The sequence below is a fragment of the Triturus cristatus genome, chromosome 4_2 (assembly GCF_964204655.1).
Source record: "Triturus cristatus chromosome 4_2, aTriCri1.1, whole genome shotgun sequence".
NCBI classification, from domain to species: Eukaryota; Metazoa; Chordata; class Amphibia; order Caudata; family Salamandridae; genus Triturus; species Triturus cristatus.
In genome coordinates, this window is record NC_140586.1 from 659,101,729 (window position 1) to 659,124,449 (window position 22,721).

The window sequence follows — 22,721 nt, forward strand, 5'->3', positions numbered from 1 at the left end:
ACAAGGAGCTGGCCAGAATAGGGCCATAGAATTGACATATACACACCACTCAATTTGGCTCTATGGAGATGATGGATGGGCATGTTGGAGAAGTTTGACCAAGTGATAACTTTGAAGTTTAAATGGGAAAATCATTCTTGTTTCAGGTTCGGCTTACAGCGAAATTAGAACAAAGAATGTTGCCCTACGCAGCTTTGAAATGGGAGGGAAAATTATTCAGGTATATTGGAGTCCACATATCTCACAGAGACTGGGATGTTATTTTCAATAATAGCATCAAAAACAGCATATCTGTAGGTCAGTGTCTCATTCTGTCAATGAATTTTCTGTGATGGATGGTACAGCCCTATTTAAAATAGTAGTTCTACACGGGTTACTTTGTCACTCCCATTCTACCAGAATCAGTGCAGAATATTATTTTTTAAAGAACTAGCTCATTACTGCCCAAACCGATTTGGAGCTCTGACATAAAATAGCACTGAGCAAACTCAAGGTTCCAGTAGCAGAAGGACCAGTGCTACCAGTCAACAAACTTTTTAATGTGGTGGCACCGCTACAGTGGGGTGACTAAATGGTTATCCAGGCTAAAGTAATACAAAACATGCACACTGGAGCAGGAACTGGGTGGGCTCCAGGTCGATAGTCAAGGCACTACAGGGAAGCGCAGGCCCGCCACGGATGATGCACAGAGCAAGATTTTGCTGGAACTGTTAAAGGTGCTGCAGATACCCCCCCAGCTGCATATACCGCCCCAAATGCCGATATAGTGCCTACCCGGTTTACATGACATTGCTAAAATGCTGGTTAGCATGAACATAGGCTGGTAAAACAAGCATAAGATGACATATACAAGCAGTTTGCTTAGAACATTTGGGATCTTTGGCCACACCAATAGCATGTCTGCGGGGCAGTTCCTAGTTTTGGCTCAATCAGGAGGGCTGTAGAACTGATCTGGTAAAGCTGCACGGAAAGCGATTCGAAGATACCTTGTACTCAGTCCTACACCATTGGATGCTTTCTATAACAAATATGCTGACAAGTGACATCGACCATTGGGTTGATAAGGAAGGCAATACAAGGCCACATAGCTAGCATATAAACTAGACTATTGAAATGCTCAAAAGAGGCAATACATGACTTTCCCCTACGTCTTCCAAGTGGGAAATTTGGAAGTTTAACCAAACAGTGAAGGTATGTTCTCTAATCTCATGCCAACTATTGATCAAACAACAGCTTTTCTGCTCTCAAACATGTTACATCAAGACCCTGTCTTTTAAATGTCCATTATAAATGTGGATACCATCCAAAATCACACATGACCGTGTAAACAACCTCACAAAAACTTATAAATGAATTACACTTTACATATAAACTGTTTACAAGAGACATTCTGTTTATAATTGAATTTTAATCTTGTTTTTAAGAAATTGATTGTTGCTGTTGAATTTGATTGTGATGGGGAAAGTGGTGCAACGTTTGGTGAGCTGCTACAAGTGGAACGTTCTCTATCTATTTGTGGGCTTTTGCTCTCCTCATCAGCCATTCTGTTTTGACCACTGAGTGAGAGCAGGTTAGCAGTCTAGTGGCTGCTACCCGGAGAAAGTTCATATGTGCTCGATTGGTCATAAAAAGGCCGCCGATGCGCAGATGTGCACAGTGAGAGCTCTGCTGGTGCGCCGAAGGCAAGCCCATCTGCTCCCAGACAGCGCCAGAGAGCAGAACCCCTGCTGCTTTGTCTAGGATTACCTACTCTGCCCCTCAACTGCTGCTATTTAGACCACTGTGCGCAAAGGTTTGCCTACCCTCCTTTTCCTTTGGGGAAAATGGTGTTTCTGAGGTGCACTCCAGACACTGTGGCTTCACTTCTGACTATTAAGGGTAAATTTACTAACATGCCCTCAAAGACCAAGCCTACGTTATTGACTCTGAAATTTCCCTTGTTGGTCCATCATTATGCTGATATTTATGACCTAGTCTTAGACCATAGGCTCGACATTTTATTTCTCACCCAAACATGACTCACACAATCCACACAGGTAGAACCTCCTTGGGCTTTCCTTCTAGGATATTGCATTCAAATATGCAATAGACCCTGTGGCAGAGGGGGTGGTATTGCAGTTATTTATAGTACTAGTATTGAGTGCACCTCGTCCCCTGACCTTATTCAGGTCTGTGAAAGCATGTTATTTAAACGTCATTTTAGCAAAAACTCGCTTTCTGATTTCTAGACCACCAGATCACCTTCTAAACAGCTAAAGGAATCTCTAATAGAGCGCTCCTCTTTGCTCTTGCTTCAACTGTCTAACTTCAGTATCATTAAAGACCTGAATCTGCATCTTGATCTAATCAATGAGAAAGAAATCCAGGACTTCATTAATAGATTACATGGTGCCAATGACCATTAATATTCCCAGTGCAGAATAAAACATTACCTGTAATTCCACGATGAGAAGGCAATGGCACTAACTGGACCCATCTGCCTTTTCAAGTTATATTGAGAGGAGTGGGCCCCAATTAGACTCTAATATAGAACGGGCAGAGTCTTCTAGCAAATCATGGCTCAATTCTGCCGTTAGCCCTTTTATTCCTGCTAAGCCTTGCAGAACTAAGAAACATCCCCCAGCTTCTTTGTTTAATGAAACATTGCTCACAGAAAAGAAGCAATGTATAACACTAGAGGGAGCTTGGCGCAAATCCTACGACGTTGGAGCAAAAATACAATACATAGGAGTGATTAAAAGAGCACGTGCAGACTGTTTCGCAAACAAAATCAAAAACATCAGCAACACTTCTAAGAAAATCTTCTCTATTGTGAACAATCCGATTAAGCCTACATCCACTCCTGGATTATTTGAAACTCCAAATAGTTACTGCAACAAATTTTCTGATCATTTTGTAAATAAGGTGAATGATATTTATCTTCACTTTAACAAGGGTGACGAAACAGCCAAGCCTATCTCTCTCGTTACAGGGACCAATAACATGCAGTGGGCAGCATTGGACCAATTGGCTTTGCTTGACATGGATTTCATTTCTACCTTAATGATAAAGTTAAATCATGGTCTCTGGATGACCCATTTAAACCTGATTATATTTTAAAAGTTCAAGAGGGTTTCACACCCATCTTTCTAGAATTGGCCAATCTCTCGCTGAGCACTGCAGAGGTAACAATGTCATGCAAACATGCTAAGGTTATCCCTCTTCTAAAAAATCCTTTGCTAGATGCTACTCAGAAAACGATTGTCCCATTTCTCTTGTGCCATTTCTATCCAAGGTTGTGGAGAAATGTGAATAATTTATTATCCAAATTTTTAGAACAGAATCAAATATTAGATTGTTCCCAAAAAGGATTTAGACCTTCACACAGCACTGAAACTACTCTTTTAACTGTTACTAAAGCCCTTTGCAGTGCTGCAGATGCTGGCAAACCCCAGGCTCTGATACTTCTAGATTTAAGTGCCCCCTCCGACACAGTCTCACATGCGATTTTACTAACTTGCCTCACTAAACTTGGGGTACAAGGCAAAGCTTTGACCTGGTTTACCTTCTTTCTTTTTTTTTTTAAATCTTTTTATTAAACAGTAGGAATCAAAATCACAAGACAAAATACAGTACATTCTCATTTTGTATCTTGACAAGGCTCTCACTCTGATAATTACCTTCTTTTTAAAGGAGCGGTCTTTTCAAGTAATATCCCCCCACCCCTTTCGCCTCATCCCAAAGAACACTGTTGCATGGTGTCCCCCAGGGTTTGGCGCATAGCTCCACCCTTTTTAACATTTATGTCAGACCTCTGGCTGATGTGGTGAAATTTTTTGGTATTTCACTAGTGCCGGATGCTGATAAAACTCAGCTAATTATCTCCTTGTCAGCAGAGTCAGCTGATGGCTGTGTTAATTTAAAAAAACTGTCTAACAACAGATGCTGGATGGATGCATGACAACTGTTTAAAACTTAACGCCAATGAAATAGAGATCCTCCTGTTAGGCAGGCACACCCATCTTCGGGTGGTCTGTGTTGGCGAGAAGTATCAGGGTCCCACCCTGAACCTAAATCTGTGGTAAAAAAAAACAAAAACCTTGGGTTCTGGATGAATGATTCCTATCCTTTGAAGCCCAAATTAAGACTCTAGCAGGTCACTGTTTCAGCATCCTAAGAACCCTTACGCCAATTGTGGGACTCTTTTCTCAGCAAATCAGCCAATTAAATGTACAATCCTTGTCATTTCTCACCTGGACTACTGCAGCATTCTCTATTTGGACTCCAAAAATCTGTTCTGTACTGATTGCAGGTTGTCCAAAATACTGCTGCTAGGCTTCTTTCATCCCCATCTAGATTTAGCTCTGCTTCCCCACTTTTGGGTAAGCCCCATTGGCTACCTATTGAGAAGAGAGGATCACCCAATCTAGCTAGCTTGATGCAATGTTACATGCCTTCTAAATCATTACGCTCTGCTGATTTGAACCTTTCCCGCATCCCTTGCTACATCAGAGCCAGAATGGCTGGCTGTTCCTTTTGTGTCCTAGATCCGAATTTTGGGAATTCCATGCCACCAAACCTTTAAAAGATTCCAGTTTCGGAAATAGTTGAAGAACTGGCTGTCCTCTATCTTGGTTGATGATGTCTTTCAGCCCTACCGCTGCTTTCTGTCTCGTGATTAGAGCTGGGAAACCCCTTCCGGGGCAGCTGCGCGCTTTAGAAATCATTTTAAAAAAAAGATATATATTTTCAAACAACATTATATTCCATACATGACCAACACTGGATGATATAACTGTTCCATATTATTGAGTCTAGAAAATACCCACTCTTTCAAAAAGCACTACAAAGACTTGATGGGATTTCCAAAGGCCTGTTCCTGGTATGATGATGGTCTGAGGGTACTGTGTGAGGGTGTCCATCTAACTTGCCTTCTTTGAGGATATTTCAATTGCTTCACTGCTTTGTCATATTGACTGGCATATGGTGCCCTAAGCTTGCATTTCATCTCCGGCACCTACCCCTCCCCCCCCCTACCCCCCCCCCCCACTTGACCTGGTGTTACTCATTCTTTGCTAGCTCTGTGAATGCTTTATATTAGGACTGTACTTTATTGTGTTCCTTTAATATGATGTTTTCCCCAAGGCTGTATGAACACAAATCTTGTGTTGATACATGACAGCCCTGCATGGGGTTTGAGGTTCCCATGTTTGAACTACCACCACCTCACAGCCCCCAGGTGTGCAGTATAGTCTGGTCTGATTTGTACTTACCACAACCACTAAACGTTATCAGTAACTTGACTGTGAGTGGTTTACCACGCACCAGGGAAAATATGACATTTGCTTTTTAACTTAAATTTTGCAGAAAGAAGTCCCTCTGGAAGTGCTTTCGGAAGTCAAGAGAATCTAAGGTGGAGAAAAGATATGACTCATTGGCGCCAAAATACAGAAAAATTTGACAAGTAAGCCACATTACAAATAAGTGTTATGACTACAGTAGTTACTTTTCAGATACTGTTATCACATATTTTCTGTCTGTCAAGCAAACCTTTTGGAATCAGATGACTTTTCCACATTCTCTAAAGATTTCGCACTGGATCTCGAGATATCTACTGTGGCTTTAAATTGAGAAGCAGAACCTATGTGTTCTTTGGAAGTGTGCAAGTTCTGCAGTGCAACAGTGAAGGTTTATGGTAATGAAGTACTTGTAGACTGTACATGCTTTCTGATGATCACAACGTAAAAATTTCGGGCTAAAAATCGTTACTGAGCCCTAAAATTCTGTTTTCTGGTTCTGCCCTAATTGCTCACTCTTGATTGTTTTTCCACATGTGCTGTGTATTTAGAGGAAACAAAGCAACAAGGTATTGTAAAACTGGTGTGCTGATTGTTTATGTATTTTGTGCTTCTCCATAGTTTGCCAGCATAACCAGTTTGTTTGTGGAGTTTTCTGTCTAATTATCAGCCCCGGTGTTGCTGTGTGCCCTCTGGTTTTCATATATATGCTTCTAAGTGATCAATATAGTGGGTGTTAAGTCATCAGCCAAGATTTTCATCCCAATACTGAGTTCGCACTAGATTAAAACTCTGAAAGAGATGAAATACTAGTGGACAGCCAATTGACACACTGGTATCCTTTCCTGCTGCAAAAAAAGTTGTAGAACTTTATCTTGGGTAGTTATGCCTATGGCTGTTCATAAAGTAGTTCCTTGAAAGAAATTCCCCCTTCCAACATCAAATTACACATAATTGCATAGAACATAGCTCGATAAATGCAGGTCAGTTTCCAATTAATCTAACAGCTCCAGCTGATTTGTTTGGTCAGGCTTCAACACATATTTTGTGTCAAATATGCACCAAAGAAGCACAGTCAGGTTCCATCCAATATGAACATCTCGGAACTTAGCCAAACTAGTCTACGCAGAGCTCAAACAAATGATGGCCCTAAAGCTTTGGCGTCCATGTTTTCATAGCAGACTCCTTCCGTGTATTTGCCTGGAAACTACATGAGACAAATCGTTTTTAGTTTTGTTGTTTTTAAAATTTCTGGTCTCTCTTGATTGACTTTTCACGTGTATCCTATATGTTTAAAAGCATCAAAATAGCAAGGTATGGTTAAACCGGTGTGCTGCTGCTGTGGTTAACTTATAGAGCTAACCTTTTCAAATAACTTGCAGTTAGAGTTTGTTGATCATAATGGAAATTTGCACATAAAGTTTGGTAAGCCTCTCAATTCCTACTACTTAATAGGAATAAGTATTGCCTGCTAAAACCTCTCAAAATCAGCAGATTTTGTATATGTGGGATTCATACTTGGCGATACATGCAGAAGAATTCACTCTGATGCTTCAAGAAAACAAGCAAATGATGGTACAGTTATTAAAGAATGTGAAATCTGTAATAGATTCAGTTTTCTGTTGATTCCACAGGATGCCATCATACAAAAGGTTGCCCTTTATATTCACTGGTTAAAATGCATATGTAATGAATGTGGTGGTTATTTTTTAGTTTTTGGTCTGTTTCGCACCATTTTACTACCCAGAAATCGGATGGCCCTCATCTCTACTTGTCTATCCTTCTGACCAAGATGTTCATAATTATCTGAGAAGCTTACTCATACATGCCCTGCGCTTGATGGCAAACAGGATAAAGTAGGCGACAGTGTTTATGCAAATAAAATATGTCTCTGTCCTTGTGGTAACATGTCATTGGAGACAGACATTCTGTGCCTGCTTTTGTATTCTCCCCATGCTTAAGTATCATTGCCTTTCTGATATTTTCCAGTGACTTCCCTCCAATGAGTTATATGTGTGAACAGTAACCAGCTCACATCATGAGTCCGCTCCTAGACATCAACTCATGTCCAAGGTCGTTAAATTGATTTAGTAATATGTAGGGGTATGAACTAAATCTGGTACATAGTCGTGCAGGGTAAGAATGCTCATGTGAGAGACATCATCATGCAAGGTATCTGTTTGCGTCTTAAGTGGACCCTCCTCTCCTGTGCACCGACTTCAACCTTGCAGCCAGGGAAAGGAAGGCCAGGGTGAGCTGTGAAGCTGGCACATTCCTTTGTGAATAAGGGATGTGCCAGCTGTCCTTTGCCACTCCTTGCCCTGCCATGGCACACACTTGCACCTGGCACACATGCACAACTTATTCTATGCACACATGCACATTTTATAAAATATATTTACAGAGGCTTTCGGCCAGCCCTCCTCATCCATTGGTCATCTGAGTGATTTACAAAATCTTCCACCCACTACACCATGCAGCAAGGGGCATTGGATTTGTCCTCTTCAGCCATTAGTTAAATTTACTGTGAGTGAATACACTCTGCTCTTTCACAAGGTGCACGTCTGCACACAAAGCAGTTCTCGTCAGTGTCTGAGAATTCTTTGGCAATATCTACTTTTTTTGACCAAGACAGCTTTTAGCTAATGTTTTTTCTTGTATTGGCGAGGTCCTGGTAACTCATCTAAATAACATTTTATAAAAACCCATGACAAAACAAGCATTGACTTATCTAGAAGGCTGGCTGCTAACACTAGACTTATTGGTTTTGCCAGTGCTTGTTTTTCCCCATTTCCCATCCTGCACCAAACTGGAAAATGTTACTGTGACACATCTTTTGAAAAGCTCCTCTGTAATGTTTGATGATGAGTTGACTTTTTCAGACCAGATTAATCAAGCTACTTCATCTTGTTCCGATATCCTGAGAACACTGAAGAAAGTTTTTCTTTGTATCCGTCTAGAGCTCCAGAAAACAGTAATAATTGCGTCCGTTTTTATCAAGAATCGACTCTTGCATTGCTCTTTATGTCAGCTAGGACTGTCAAATAAACTTCAAATCCTTCAAAAGGAAGCGTCTTCTAGGTATCCCTAAGTTTCAGTCTGTTTCGCAGGCACTACCTAAACTTTGTTGGCGGCTGGTAAAGAAGCGGATCGCTTTTAAGCCCTTACGTATTGCCCATAAGGCTGTCCATGATTGTGGCCCGAAATAATTGAAGCGCAGATTCCAATGGTATGTCTCTAAAAGAACACTATGTTCCACTTCTTCAAAAAATCTGGTAGTACCCAAATTTAAAAGGACATCTTGGGATGGTAGAAGTTTTATATTCACCCATGGAAAACTGTGAACTGGTGTTCCTCTTTATTTAAAATCTCAAAACAGCCTAATTCATTTTAGAAAATTTTTCTAAACTTAGCCGTTTTCACAGCCCTAGTTTCAGCATGGTTTGCAGTTTGTTATTGCAGTTCGATAGTGCCAAGATACCTACGGGCATTTGCGCGCTTTATAAAATATCATTCATTCATTCCCTTCAATTGTGCATTCTGTATGTACTGTGAGAACACATACATTGGCTCAGTAGTATAATGCATCCATTACATCAGTGTGTTGTTGACCTCATGGTTACAAGTTCAAATCAGCCTTTCATCCTACTAAGGTCAATAAAAGGAGTACTATTTAGTTGAGTAAAAAAAGGTTACTTACTGAGCACTAAGATAACTCTCAAAGTGAACGTACAGTTTAGAAATAAATGCCTTGCCTGCTGATAGAACATGACTTTGGTATTGTTTGTTTTGCATCTATGGTAGGTTGGCACTGGATGATATAGCATGCTTTAATCGACTATTTTGTTATATTTTCATTAATGGACGTACGAAAAAAAAGTCATCCATCTTTGAGAAATTAAGACAGAGTAATTTATCCTCCTTTCTTTCCTACCCAGATGAATTCATGTTCACTACTTTTTCATAAGTCTTCGTAATAAATGAAGTACTTTTTGTCTAAGCATCCTGTTTTCACTCTTTTAAAATGTTAGTGGTTCCCTATATTCACTGCATCACTTTGCGTTTTTAAAAGACAAGGGGCATGTACCACTGCATTTTGGGATTATATTCCACAAATTATCAGATTAAAATGTTGGCTATCACCAAGGTAGCAATAATAAGTGAGGAAAATGAGCCCTTTACTTTTCGATGCTGTATTTTAATAATGTTGTTACATTTCATACACGTGAACTAAGGGTACAACATGTAGCATGTTTCTGCAGCTATAACTTCCAGCCTTTTGACCTCACATGTCCTCTTATGAAACATATTTGTTTTCGTAATGGGTGCTGGGTTCTGTAGCAGATATTCATTTTTGGTAGTAACACCAACCGTTAAGCATCTCTTAGTAAAGTTTTCAAGATTTTGCTCCATCAGGGATCTATGACTGAGCATGTTTTCGAGTAAGGACAGAACGTGGTATCTGTCGCAAAAATAATCGAACAACCTAGTGTGCTGAAGTTAGATGTTTTTATATATTTTGCTAAGTGGGCATTTACTTGTGGGCAATGTGTGGTCATGCTCTTTACTAAAAGGTGAGTAATGGATTAAGTGAAACATTCTAAAAATAGTCTCGAAGGAATTAAATTAAAAACCTAATATTTGAATGAGCACAAAGTAGTGAGGGAACCCCCATACAAATTCAGAACCACAGTGCAGATTGAAAGGCAAATGGTGCCCTCTACTAGCACACAACCCCCCCCCCCCCTTGTTGGTAGCATGTTTGACATGTGTCAGCCTGCTTGGTGCTACTGGTGCATGTTTTCATAAACTGTGTTACTATGGAGTCTGTACTTCGGTTGTGTTGATTTGTGGCGCTCTTTTCTGGTCTGTATTGGGCCTAGGTGGCGAGCTGTACTCCGTTAATGGAGTTTTCTCAGTTTTCCGTGTTCCTCGGATCACGCAGAGTTCCGAAAAACTCAGTGGAGCAGAGTTTTTTTCCTCGCTCCTGCTGGTCAACTTTAAGTTGCCGAGCGCGAGCTAAGAAAATCCAACGCTAGACCACCCCCCAGCGAGATTTCTCAACACGGGAAATCGCGGATGGTTGTGACCGCTTGCGTTGAGAAACCATCTGTTCCCTTTGAGAAAGCTGCCTCTCGAGTAGAAAATCTATGTATCTTATGAGGTATTGCGCATGGGTGGTGCAAATAAAAATGTTTACCATTTGTTGATCTGTGTGGGCAAATTTCCAAATGCATAACAGGTCTGCATTTTATTCCTATGGAAGAATGACTTGTGAATAATTGTATGTATCGTAAAGTCGCCCGTACGTGTAGTTATTTGAGCTCGTTTAGTTCAACGAGGGTGCAGGAGTTTTAATAATCTACTGTCTTTTCAACGGGTAGAGCCTGTGCAAAATGTTGCCTCCTTTGGGATACCAAACAGTTGTGTATACAAATGTGTAGTTGTAATGCGTGTATTGGATTCAATGAGGGGTGCACTTTCGTGGGTTACTGAATGCCATACATATATAGATTTTCCCTCTCCAGATGACAAACAGAGCTCCTGTTCAGGAGGGCGCCGCGCATCTTAGCACGTGTGCAGAATTTATTCAATCTTTGCAAAACAATGGATTACTTTATGACTTGCCTGTGTACATGCGTGATTTTATCGTGTGTTAGTTTGAGTCAACATGCACCTGCAATTGGATATTTTCCCAATTTAATGCAGATACTTTTTTGATTTGAATGTTGTACAGATCCTCCCTGTAGTAGAGGCGCACACCCACACCAGTGACAATGTGTTTGTCTAGTATCTGTGCATCGTTGTTTGTGTGTGGTTAGTAGCATTTGCTAATTCAGGATGAGATAGATTTAGTTGGGCACATGCAAAGTCAGAATGAAATATGAATGAGTGATGGGTCTGTCTTGATGCCCTACAAATGTGTTTTACTCTACCAAATGCCATATGCATTAATTCAGTTTGTATGCAATAGTGACTGGTGGGTGAATTGTGTTTGCTTTGTTATTAGATAGCGTTAATTCGCAGTTAAAACCTGTATCCTCCAGGGCATTCTTTAATGGATTCATTGTGGTCAGTTCTGCATTTTTTTTTTTTTCTATAATTTAAAAAAAATATATATATATATATCTAAACCTCGTTGAAACTGTTTTTCTGTGAAAGCGACTAAGTAATTTTTACCCATTTGTGAGGCTTTGGTTTCAGTGTTTCATGTGAGATATAGAAAGTTGGAATCAGGCGGGTTTTGAAGTACTTATTCACTTTTAGTATGTTCCATAATGCATTCCGTGTGCATATAAGTGATAGAATTAAACATGTTTTAATCTATGAAGTCTTTGACCAGTGTTCACTAATCTTCATCTGTCCAAGCACATCGTTATGTCCCGGAGGCCTTTCGGAAATTGGTAGAATTTGGTGAAAAAAGTCTCTTTGTAAAGTGCAAGTTAACCGTAACCTTACTGTGGTACCATGCCGTTATAATACATTTATTAATAACTTTGTATATGTGTGTTTCTGTCCCTTTTTAAAATTTTAACTGATTTATGTGTGCATTAAAGTCTTTTTTGTGCTTAATTGTGATACATCTGTTCTTTGCTGAGAATGTGCGTTTACTGTACTGACATGAATTCTATTCGTGCATATTTAAATAAAGATAGTTTGTAATATAGACTTTAATCATTTTAAAATAATATGTTACTTAAATGCAGTACTTGTTCAAATTTAGATCAAGGGCAGAGTTAGAACATGAAGCACTCATAGACGGAAACCTTGCAACAGAAGCCAATCTGATTGTTTTGGACACACTGGAAATAATTGTACAGGTAAGAAGGCTGTGCTGTGTTTGTTTTATAGAGGTTGAAAAACTAGCAGGAGTTTCTTATGTTCTATACTTAACATGAGTGCCACAGCTCTGCATAGATGTTTCAGTCCAACTCATATTTTGTGAACAGTTTTCGACCCAGAGTATTGGAAGCCATTTTTGTTTATTTTTTATTCCATTTGTGTCCTTTGCTATTAATGTCATGGATTGGATTGTGAGAGAACCACATATCATTCTGGGTTCATGTTCACGAACCACAATAATAAGTCACATTGAGTGCAGGTCTAATGAGGTTTTTTAAATTCAGCAAAGTTTCTGATTTTGTCCGTTTATAAATTTCCCAATTTACGTTTTCCTTACCTTTTTCACTCTAATAGACCCAGCCAAGATCCAAAGTGTAGGAAGATTCTTTTCTCTTTAAGTTAACTTCTGCAGCATAAATTGTAAGACAAGTCTTGATTTTAAAACAAATGTAGGCAGGCGTAAAAGTGTAACTTTGTGAAATTTGCAAAGATTTCCATAAAAGTTTGTAGATGCTGCAAGAATAAAACTTGACACATTGGTACCTTTAAATGGAATACAGCTTTTACAATGCAGTTTTCACCATGCCTGACCTTTGCCAAGCACTCTTTACCATGCAGGTAAGTACATAGTATAGGTTTTTTTCATTTACCACACTGTACTTTACCATGCAGGTCTTTTTTTTTTTTTAAATGACTTAATTTTTTATGTTATTTTGAAAGGGGGGGGTAGAAGTGTGGGTAGAGGTAAAAGAATGTAAGGGTGGTTTTAAGGCTATGGGGGGGTACAGGTAAAGGGAGGTAGGGTGATTTTAGGGTTTAGGTACGGTTAGAAGAAACGGTAAGCAAGGGTAAATTTAGAGTTTAGTGTTGGGTAGAGGTAAAGGTTGGCAAGGGTAATTTTAGGGTTAACCGGAATGTAGAAGTAAAGGGAGGTAAGGGTAAATTTTGCGTTTAGACATTGAAAAGAGGTAAAGGGAGGTTGGGAGTGAAATAAAAAATTGACTTGGGGCGGGACCCCCCCTGAAAAACAAATATATACATATGTGTGTGTGGGTTCTCACTGAAAAAAAACAAAGGTAACAGGGACATTATATTTAGGCTCAGATTTGTACTAAACCAGTGAAATTCAACAGATATAGTTTGCTGAGCTTACTATAACTTACGCCCCCACAATGCACTGCTTATGACCTCTCACATTACATCACTCATAACTTGGTCAGTGACATCACTGATGACATAATCCGGTGAGGGTAAGTGTTTTCTAAGAGTTTGAGTGTTAAAGATATATACTTATTTACTACAAAAGTTAGATTGTTATACTAGGTGCACTACTAATGAGTGAAACTACTTCTAACATACTATGCGAGTGACTGTGTTTCTGTGTGTGAGTGGGTATCTGAGTGGCTGGGTATGTGAGAGTGGCTGTGTGGGTGTATAAGTGGGTGTGTGAGTTGCTGTGTAGGTGAGTTAGTGGGTGAGTGTCTGTATTGGTGAGTGAGTTGGTATGTGAGTGGCACTATGGGTGAGTGAGTGGCTGTATGAGTGGGTGAGTGACATGGGTGAGTGAGTGGGTGTCTGAATGGCTGTATGAGTGAGTGAATGGGTGTGTAAATGGCTGTATGGGTGACTGAGTGGCTATTTGAGTGGGTGTTTGTTTTAGTGAGTTGGTATGTGAGTGGCTGTGTTGGAGAGTAAGTGTCTGTGTGAATGGCTGTATGGCAGAGTGAGTGGATGTGAGAGTGCTTGTATGTATGTGTGACTGAGTATGTAAGTGGTTGTGTTGAGTGCTTTTATGTGTGAGTGAGTGGCTGTGTTGAGAGACTATGGGTGGATAAGTAGGTGTGTGAGTAGCTGTATGGGTGAGTGTGTGGCTGTGTGAGTGGCTCTATGGGTAAGTGACTGGTTGTATGAGTAGCTGCATGAGTGAGTAGTTGTGTGAGTGGCTATATGAGGGAAGGAGTGAGTGGGTGTGTAAGTGGCTCTATAGATGAGTGAGTGGTTGTGTGAGTACTTCTATGGGTCTGTGAATGGGTATGTGAGAGGTTGTATGGGGTATGAGTGGGTATGTGAGTGCATCTGTTGATGATGTCATCAGTGATGTCCTTTGAGATATCATCAGTGATGTCACTGACCATGTCATAAGAGATGTAATATGTGAAGTCAATAGCAGTGCATTGCGGCGTGTAAGGTATAATTAGCTCCACTAACTATAACTGCTGAATTTCACTCTTCTTGACAATTAAAATCTGAGCCTAACTATAATACCCCTGTAACCTTTGTTTTTTTCAGTGAATTTCTAAGGTTTTTAATGTTGTTTTGTAACTATAACACCCCTGTATTCTTTGTTTTTTAAGTGAATTTCTAAAGTTTTGTTTATTTTATTTCCTAAATGTAACTACTAACCTTTGACAGTGAGTGTGTGAGTGAGTTCATGAGTGTCTCAGTAAGTCTGTGAGTGGGTGTTAGTGTCTGAGTGGGTCTGTTAGTGGGTGTGTGAATGTCTGAGTAGGTCTGAATGTGTGTGTGAATAGGTCTGTGAGTGAGTGCATAAGTGTCTGAGTGGGTCTGTGAGTCAGTGCATGAGTCTCTGAGTGGGTCTTTGAGCGAGTGCATGAGTCTCTGAGTTGGTCTGTGACTAGATGCGTGAGTGGGTCCATAAGTGTCTGAGTGGGTCTATGAGTCAGTGCGTGAACCTCTGGGTCTGTGAATGGGTGCATGAGTGTCTTTGAAGGTCTGTGAGGGGATGGATGAGTCTGTGGGTGGGTGTGTGCGTGTCTTGAGTGGGTCTGTGAGTGGTTGTGTGACTGGAAACGTGAGTGGGTGAGTCAATGAGTCGGTCTGTAAATGGGAACATTAGTGTCTTAGTGGGTTTGTGAGAGTGTGCAAGAGTATCTGAGTGGATCTGTGAGTGTGTGCGTAAGTGTCTCAATGGGTCTGTCAGTGGGGGTGTGAGTCTCTGAGTGGGTCTGTGTATAGATGCATTAGTGTGTGAGTGAGTCTCAGGGGGTCTGTGAGTGGGTGAATGAGGGCTTGAATGGATCTGTGAGTGGGATCATGAATGTCTGAGTGTCTGTCAGTGGGTGCATGAGTCAGTGAGTGGGTGTGTGAGTGGGTCAGTGAGTAGGTGTATGAGTGGGTCTGTCAGTGGGTGCTCAGTGAGAAAGTAGGGGCCACACGGGAGCAGGTCCTCATGCCAGCTTCAACAGTGGTGGTCCTCCTGTCTAGTTTGCCTGCAGTGCTACTTTCTGCTGCATTCAGTTTTGTGCCTTCTCAGCTTGTTTTCTGCTCCCTTTTTTGCCTCTTCTTACTCCTGCCCTCTATTTTGCCTCTTTCTGCTCCTTCTGCCTGTTATTTTACCTCTTTCTGCTCGCCCCAGGCCATTATTCTGCCTCTTTGTGCTCATTGCTGACCTTTATTCTGCCTCTTTATGCGCATTGCTGACCTTTATTCTGCCTCTTTCTACTCGTTTCTCACCTTTATTCTGCCTCTTGCTGCTCATTGCAGGCCTTTATTTTGCCTCTTTTTGTTCGTTGCTGACCTTTATACTACCTTGTGCCGCTTGATTCTTTCTTGTCTTGTCCATGGTTCTCCCTTTAAATTACTACGACTATGCAAATTTACAAATCACCTGGAAGCTCTGCCTGTTTGGCCCTACCCAGTACACCTTAGTAGTATGCAAAGTTCTTCCCGCCTTTTGCCAGGATGGTGGACAGATTAACAAAAGTCCTCCCAGTGCATTTCCCATCGATTTTGGTGACAAGTTCCTGATGCAGAGGAATATGAGGACATCTTCATCAAACAAAGAAGCACTTAGTTCATATAGTTAGGAGGAAGGACCCTTGTTTGGTGGAGATTTACCTCTTTGTAGTCTCATTGTCTTCTCAATTGGAGAATTCATGTTATCACAGATTTCTGGGTGAAGGCGAACGAGGAACAATCACATTGCCAAAACGCACATAAGTTCACTGAAGACATTTCCTCGTGGTAGCATTATGCAGCTCTAGTGTAGAATACCGACTAGATATTCACCCAAAAAAAGTACCACTTACTATTTAACCAGTAGAAAGCACTCCAGTTGGGTAGATATTTTGTGCAAAACCGTGGACTATTATTTGATAAAGGGACAGGTGTGGTTCCGTTCTGGCCCAGTCACTCACGAGTTGGAAGTTGGAAATGCATTTGTCAGACAATAGGAACCTAGTGGCATAGGCTTAATCAGCCAATATAATTTTTGTTGTTGTAAAATCAGCCATTCAAAGGTATAAGATTATAAGGAGTTTATTTTTTTGTGCAGTAGAACGTTAAAAAAAGACAAGCAAGAACTAATGATTAACCCATCAAGGGAATTATTACAAATTATTCAACTTTCTGTGAATCAGACTTGCCTTACTACTAAAGAACTTGTCTTTTGTGCGCACTCAAGAGGGTTTTGTTTAAAAGTTGTGAACAGCAGGGAAGAGATGTGCATTACTCTAAGGAGATTAATTTAGTATAGAGTCCATTGATGACACTCTCTTCAAAGACGATTGGCACCCAGACATTTTATTTTGCAATGCTGCCAATTAGCACTGACAGAGACCTTTTTAAAATTCGAAGGCACACTATAGATCCAGACCCATGAAATGTCCATGGGGAGTGTGTTTGCCCCATGTCTGGCAGGACTCTATGTCAATTCTTTTGAAGACAAACACATTCTCAGTAACACTAACACCTACAAAATAAAGATTATTTTTTGGAAAAGATACATAGAAGATATCTTGATGATCTAGCATGGGTCAGTTGACACCATACCAGAGTTCCTTGTTTGGCTCATACCCGCGACAAATTTCTAAAATTTACATGCACCACACATGAGGACACACTTGACTTTCTGGACGTCACCATTTTGGCTGAAGGCACCAACCTCAAAACAAGAACTTACTACAAAGCAGCCGCCAAAAACAGCCTTCTATCATTTAACAGCTTTCACCCTCAACCACATCGGGAAAAGGCAATTGTAGCGAAATACAGGACTACAAAAGCAAGTCCTCAACTTAACAAATAAACTGAAATGCTAAAAGAGAACGAGGAATCAGAATCGTGAAATCCTGTTGGAACAACAGAGAAAATCACGGACGACATTATCCTCACGTGTGATAATGTACTGCACAACCGCCAACGTCATCAAAGAATCCATAAACAAACAATGGAGCATCATATCATCAGGCACCCTCAAATGGCCCAAACCCAGGTTTGCCCATAAGAGGAGCAAGAATATCTGAGATCTTCAGATCCACACATGACCCCTAACAACACAAGTGAAAACCCACATGGTAATCACAACATGTGGCCTACAACCGATAATGGAACATTATCCCTGTGGTACTTGCACTGTGTGTCATCTTACAAAAGCAACAAAGGTCCTAACACTAAGTGAAAATTTTACATGGACCCTAAGACGACATACGAATTTCAATACCACCCATGCAATATACATGATCATGTGTCTTTGCAGACTAAGGTACATTGGCATGACTTCCCGCAAAGTGAAATTGCAGATCGGTGAACAACATCGCAATATTGGATGCAAAAAAGCCACAACACACATGAGCAATGACTTCCTGTCTTTACAACAGACTTGATTGGGTGATCCTTGAAACACTGGATGTGATAGGCAATGATACAGAACACATTCTTTTCCAGTAAGAACAATGCTGGGTGTACTGGCTCAAGACTTTTGACAAGGGTTTGAATGATAGGTTTACATGGCTCTCGTTCAGCCAGTAGTTTCTTTACCACTAACAAAAGGTTCATGTATAATAAAAGCTACTCACAAACATCGGACGGATATCCTTAGGTTAGCATCCTCCATCTATCAGAGCCACGTTCACCCTCATTATCATTACTTTGGCTTTCATTATTCTGGTGACCAAAACAGTAACATAGTAAGTATGATTAGCATTATAATAATATCACGCATCAGACCAGTTTTTAAGCGTCATAAATATGATGATCTCTATGTGACAAGATATAGCGCCCACACAATAGTGCCTTTGCACACCCACTATGATAATCACCAGAATACCCGTAGACCACCTACAGTATCACTGGGATATGAAAAGCTCAGTGCTAGACACCAGTACCACACGGTACACTGTCTCCCAGTATTATCTTCTATGCTTATTCACAGAACACCCACTTTATTTTAAAAGCTATATGCACTAGAGAGCACAATTATGCAATTACCTGACACTGTTTATTAACTTAGTGACCTTATTGTTCGATCACCTTGCGCCTCAGAAGGATCGTTTACAGACCTCTCTGGTGCACCATATAGAAATAATATAAATATGGATGGCACTTACAGTTTCCTAATAAAGTCCGTGGGGTCATTGTCCTCACAGACTGATACTTTCTATCATCACCGTTTTATTTAGGTCTAACCTCGTTGTGGAATACTAAATGCATATATACAATTTCTTCATATTTCCCCCCAATTTTTTTTATTATCATTAAGGTTTCGGAATAGTGCATTTTATTTCACGAACACAACGATCCACACATGAGGAGATCTGATGTCCACCGCCTGCCTTTTACTCTCCATGCTGTTATGCGTGATTCCAAGACGTAAAAAACATGCGTAGGAGGCCGCCACTTGGAAACATGAACTTTCAGTACCGCTGAAACAACTTTAGGCTAATTGTCTGCAGTTAAGGTCACCTGGGGAGTATAAAAGCACACTCCGTCCAAAACCTCTCTAAGATGCGGGAGAGAAGGACACGTTGCAATTCTGTGCTAGACAGTTTTAACTGAGGTAAGTGCTTGCAATAGCTCTTCAGTCACCGTACGCATATAATTTTGTTTCCTTTCCACATTTTGTCCTTTTTTTTACCTCCAGACTAAAACATTCCGTCTTAGTCTCCTCATATCCCATAGAGTAAAACAAACTCTTTTTAAAGGTAATTCTCTCTTTCTTACTTGTTTACAATTTTTCTAAATGCACAAATGTTTTCAAACAGATTAGTTTAATCTCCTTGGAGTAATGCACATCTCTTCCCTGCTTTTTACAACTTTTAAAGAAAAAACTCTTGAGTGCACACACGTTTTCCATCAGTTTATAAATGTTGCATTGGAGCACTCAGTACAAGCAGGTTACCTTATGTTTTCTCCACTTAAGCACACACTGCTTCGAATCATTGCAGATACGGGTGAGTAGTAGAGGCTCCCCCTAATGTAACCCTGCCAGTGGCAATTTTTCACTTTTCTACCTTCTTGTTGCTAAGTTACATATGCCATTTAATATGTAGTTGTCACTACTAGTGATATCTTATAGTTTTCTATTAGTGTCTGTCTCACTGCGTGAATTGGGAATCAGCTAATTTTTTGTATGAAACTGTGTATAATGTTGCGATTAACGTTCTTGATTTCTTTACAGTTATGGGCCAAAGTCTGCGCCTATAACACGACCAGTCTTGAGCAGAATGTGCTCACTGACGAAGATTGATAGAGTGAATATACTTTCCTATATTGCATGTGGAGTTTTCAAAACCCAGACTCTCCACTTCCTCAGTCTTGTCAAAGGCCAAAAGACCTGTAGGGACAATTTCCGGTCGTAACATGTCGACCCTGTCACTAGGTGTTGTGGACCAGTTACTTAACCACTGACCAACGCCCCCTTATTTTAGCTTTAACCTTATCCTAATTGTTTCTGTTCAGTAAAATTTGTCGGCATAGGATAGGAGATAATTTCACCTTCTCACTACTGTCAACATCCAGACAGTCTCCCTCCTGATGGAGGACTGCAGGTCACTTGGAGAACGGAACACTCAAGTGACAGGCCCATTGATGACACTCTCTGCCAAATCACATGAACAGAGATAATATACTCCGCAAAGTGTGAATGTGTGGTTGAGGGTTTCCGAGACAGCTTTCCGTGAGATTCTGGTATTTTGACACTTGTGTGTCATTCCTCTCCCCCTTTTCTGAATAACAAACTATTGTCTTCCGAAATCTGAATGAACCTCTGCTTCTTTCTCCCATCCCAATCTTATCTGAAATGAAAACATGACATGACGCACTCCTGTGTGTCATGCCAAAGTCACTGCATCTAATATATGTAAGTTACCCCTACAGCAGGTCTTTGTGTCCTAAGGCAGGGTGCATTATATTTTATGTGAGGACATATCTGCATGAGCAGATGTACCCCTGCAATATGTAGTTCTATTTCTAGATATTGCAAGTGAGCAGGGAAGCCATCTTAAGGTATGTACTGGGCACTGGCCAAAACAAGTTCCCCAGCTACATAATGGCTTCACTGAAACATATGGGTTGGATTCCATTGATGGATTTATTAATACATGCACCCACAGGGCACCTTAGATGCCCCTGAAAACCTACCAACTACTAGTGTGCTGACAGACTGGTCTTAGCCAGCCTGTCGCCACCAACAAGTTTCTAACCCCCAGGGAGGAGGTCAGAAAAAAAGCCTGCTCGGGCATATGGTGTTTACACCCCTTCCCGCAGGATGACCTGTGAATTAGCATTCTAAAGAAACTTCAAAGAGCACACAGCCTTCGGTATGCAAATCTAGCTTCCCTCAGAGGTGAGGGGATGCCCACCACCCTGTCCAGGGTCCCTTTGGCTCCAGGGCAGGCAGAAAATTAGCTATGCAGTAGGCGTGTTGCACTGCCAGGCTGGGCACACCTTGAGGGTGACCAAGCCTGACGTGAAAACGACTTTAGAAATTCCACCATATTGTGTGTGGTTGAATTAGGAATTCTGGGACAGGGTGATGCCCACTACCCAAAGGATGTGGTTATTTATCAAGGGGGTGTAGTGACCCTAGGGGTAAGTAGCACATTGGGGAAATCAAACAAACAATGGTGGCTAGGGGACCCGATTGTCGCACAATCACGTGTAGCTATAGTATTCAAAGACTCTTATCAAGTTCACAGTTGCCCACCTCAAGATATGGTTCGCCACCAGCTAGAACCTCAAATAATTAAGCAACAAATAAAAAGACCTGAGAGGCAACAAGAACAACTTGTAATTGAATAAAGGCAAAATTGCCAGACATGCACAAATGAAACAAGAGGTTATCTTTATGAATTAGATCCTTTATTTCATGTTGTTTAATGAATTGCCAATACAGCCAACGCGTTTCGCCCGTATCTGGGCTTCTTCAGGGCATCCAAGAAGTAAAGCTCCTCGGTATCAGTGTTAGTTCCGGTTTGATAAACCATTAAAGAGATCCAGAAGCTGTGTTAGTAGGTTACCTTCTGCATTCAGGTATTTCAGAAAGATATGGACACTGAGAGCCTTCAATGAAGAGTTAACACACAATTGATGAGTAGGGTCACAAAAATGTAGTAAGCGGGATTTGTAAGCCTGCATACCCACTACAAATTGGAAATGTGCAACTTAAATCTGTAACAAGAGTATTTCTTATACAGACTAATGATGCAGAACCATAATCAGCATCTTAGACTGGAACTGTGTCTGGTTCGGCATCGAGTCAACGTAGGATTCAATTGAGTAGCATCAGGATTCCATATTATGTGTGGTGGAATTAGGAATTCTGGGACAGGGTGATGCCCACTACCCAAAGGATGTGTTTTATGTGGTTATCAAGGGGGTGTAGTGACCCCAGGGGTAAGTAGCACATTGGCTACTACCCCTCACTCCCCTTAATGCCCAAAATTGAATATTTAGGAGACCTCCTGATACCAGGATTTCAGATTTCTACAGACCAAAAAAAGAAGTGGACAAAGAAAAGACTGCTGAACCGAGAAGCATGAATTACTTAGCGCCAACCCTGCCAGCCTGCCTGCCGCACCTGACCGTCATGGAGCAACTGATTTGTCCTGCCGCTGTGCAGACCTCATGAAACCCGGAGGCCTGACAGTGCTTTAAAAATTGCCAGAGAAACTCCCTTGGAGTAGAGGAGCTAGTCCCCAGCAGCCGCAGGCATCAAAGAGCAAGATAAAACACCTGCCACCTACTAGGACTATCGATGCAGCAGCAGCCCAGGAAAAGGTAACAGTGCTCCTACAGGTCAAATCCATCCTCCCTCCAAGTGTGGGGACACCAGGACCGAGCAGAGCCATACAGTACCAATCCCTTAGGTACAGGACCCCTTGCAGCAGCAAAGGCTTGTTGTGCCCAGACTGGACACCAACGCCAAGGAAGACCGACCTGCACGTCGAGTACTTCAGGGACAGTGAGACCCCATTGAGAGTGACCCAGCTGTCATCTTTGCTCCTCTGCAGGAGAAACAAAGACCAAGAGTGAGTCTGTGATCGCTGCCTCCTGATGGTTCACAGCACCTACACACTCGCGCTCCAGAGCCCGAGTCCACGGGAGGTGACAATACCAACAGGGTCCCCAGACCCACATGAGCTAAGCCCACCGTTTGATTTGCCCAGACTGGACTTCCAGTCGCTGCCTGCAGCCTCTTTCTGCAGGCCCCCTCCGACCGCAAGAGACTCCACCACTGGATCCGACGCAAAAAGACACCAGTGCACTTGAGCTCCACAGTCCGAGGAGATGTTGACCAAGGGTGTCCCTGTATGCCAGAGGATCTCAAGAGTCAAGCCCCTCCTGTGGGTTCCCCGGACTTGTCCC

At 41.3% G+C, this 22,721-nt stretch overlaps 1 protein-coding gene across 13 annotated transcripts in view; it reads left to right on the forward strand.

The window, feature by feature from the left end:
- The window catches only part of DOCK7 (dedicator of cytokinesis 7), an 888,535-nt gene that overhangs the window by 649,693 nt on the left and 216,121 nt on the right, over positions 1 to 22,721 (forward strand). For all 13 annotated transcript variants that reach the window (XM_085602421.1, XM_085602422.1, XM_085602423.1 and 10 more), the window contains 2 exons: positions 5,347 to 5,443; positions 12,001 to 12,097. In XM_085602421.1, coding sequence (XP_085458547.1) covers positions 5,347 to 5,443; positions 12,001 to 12,097 — 194 coding nt within the window. The remainder of the gene's footprint in view (positions 1 to 5,346; positions 5,444 to 12,000; positions 12,098 to 22,721) is intronic.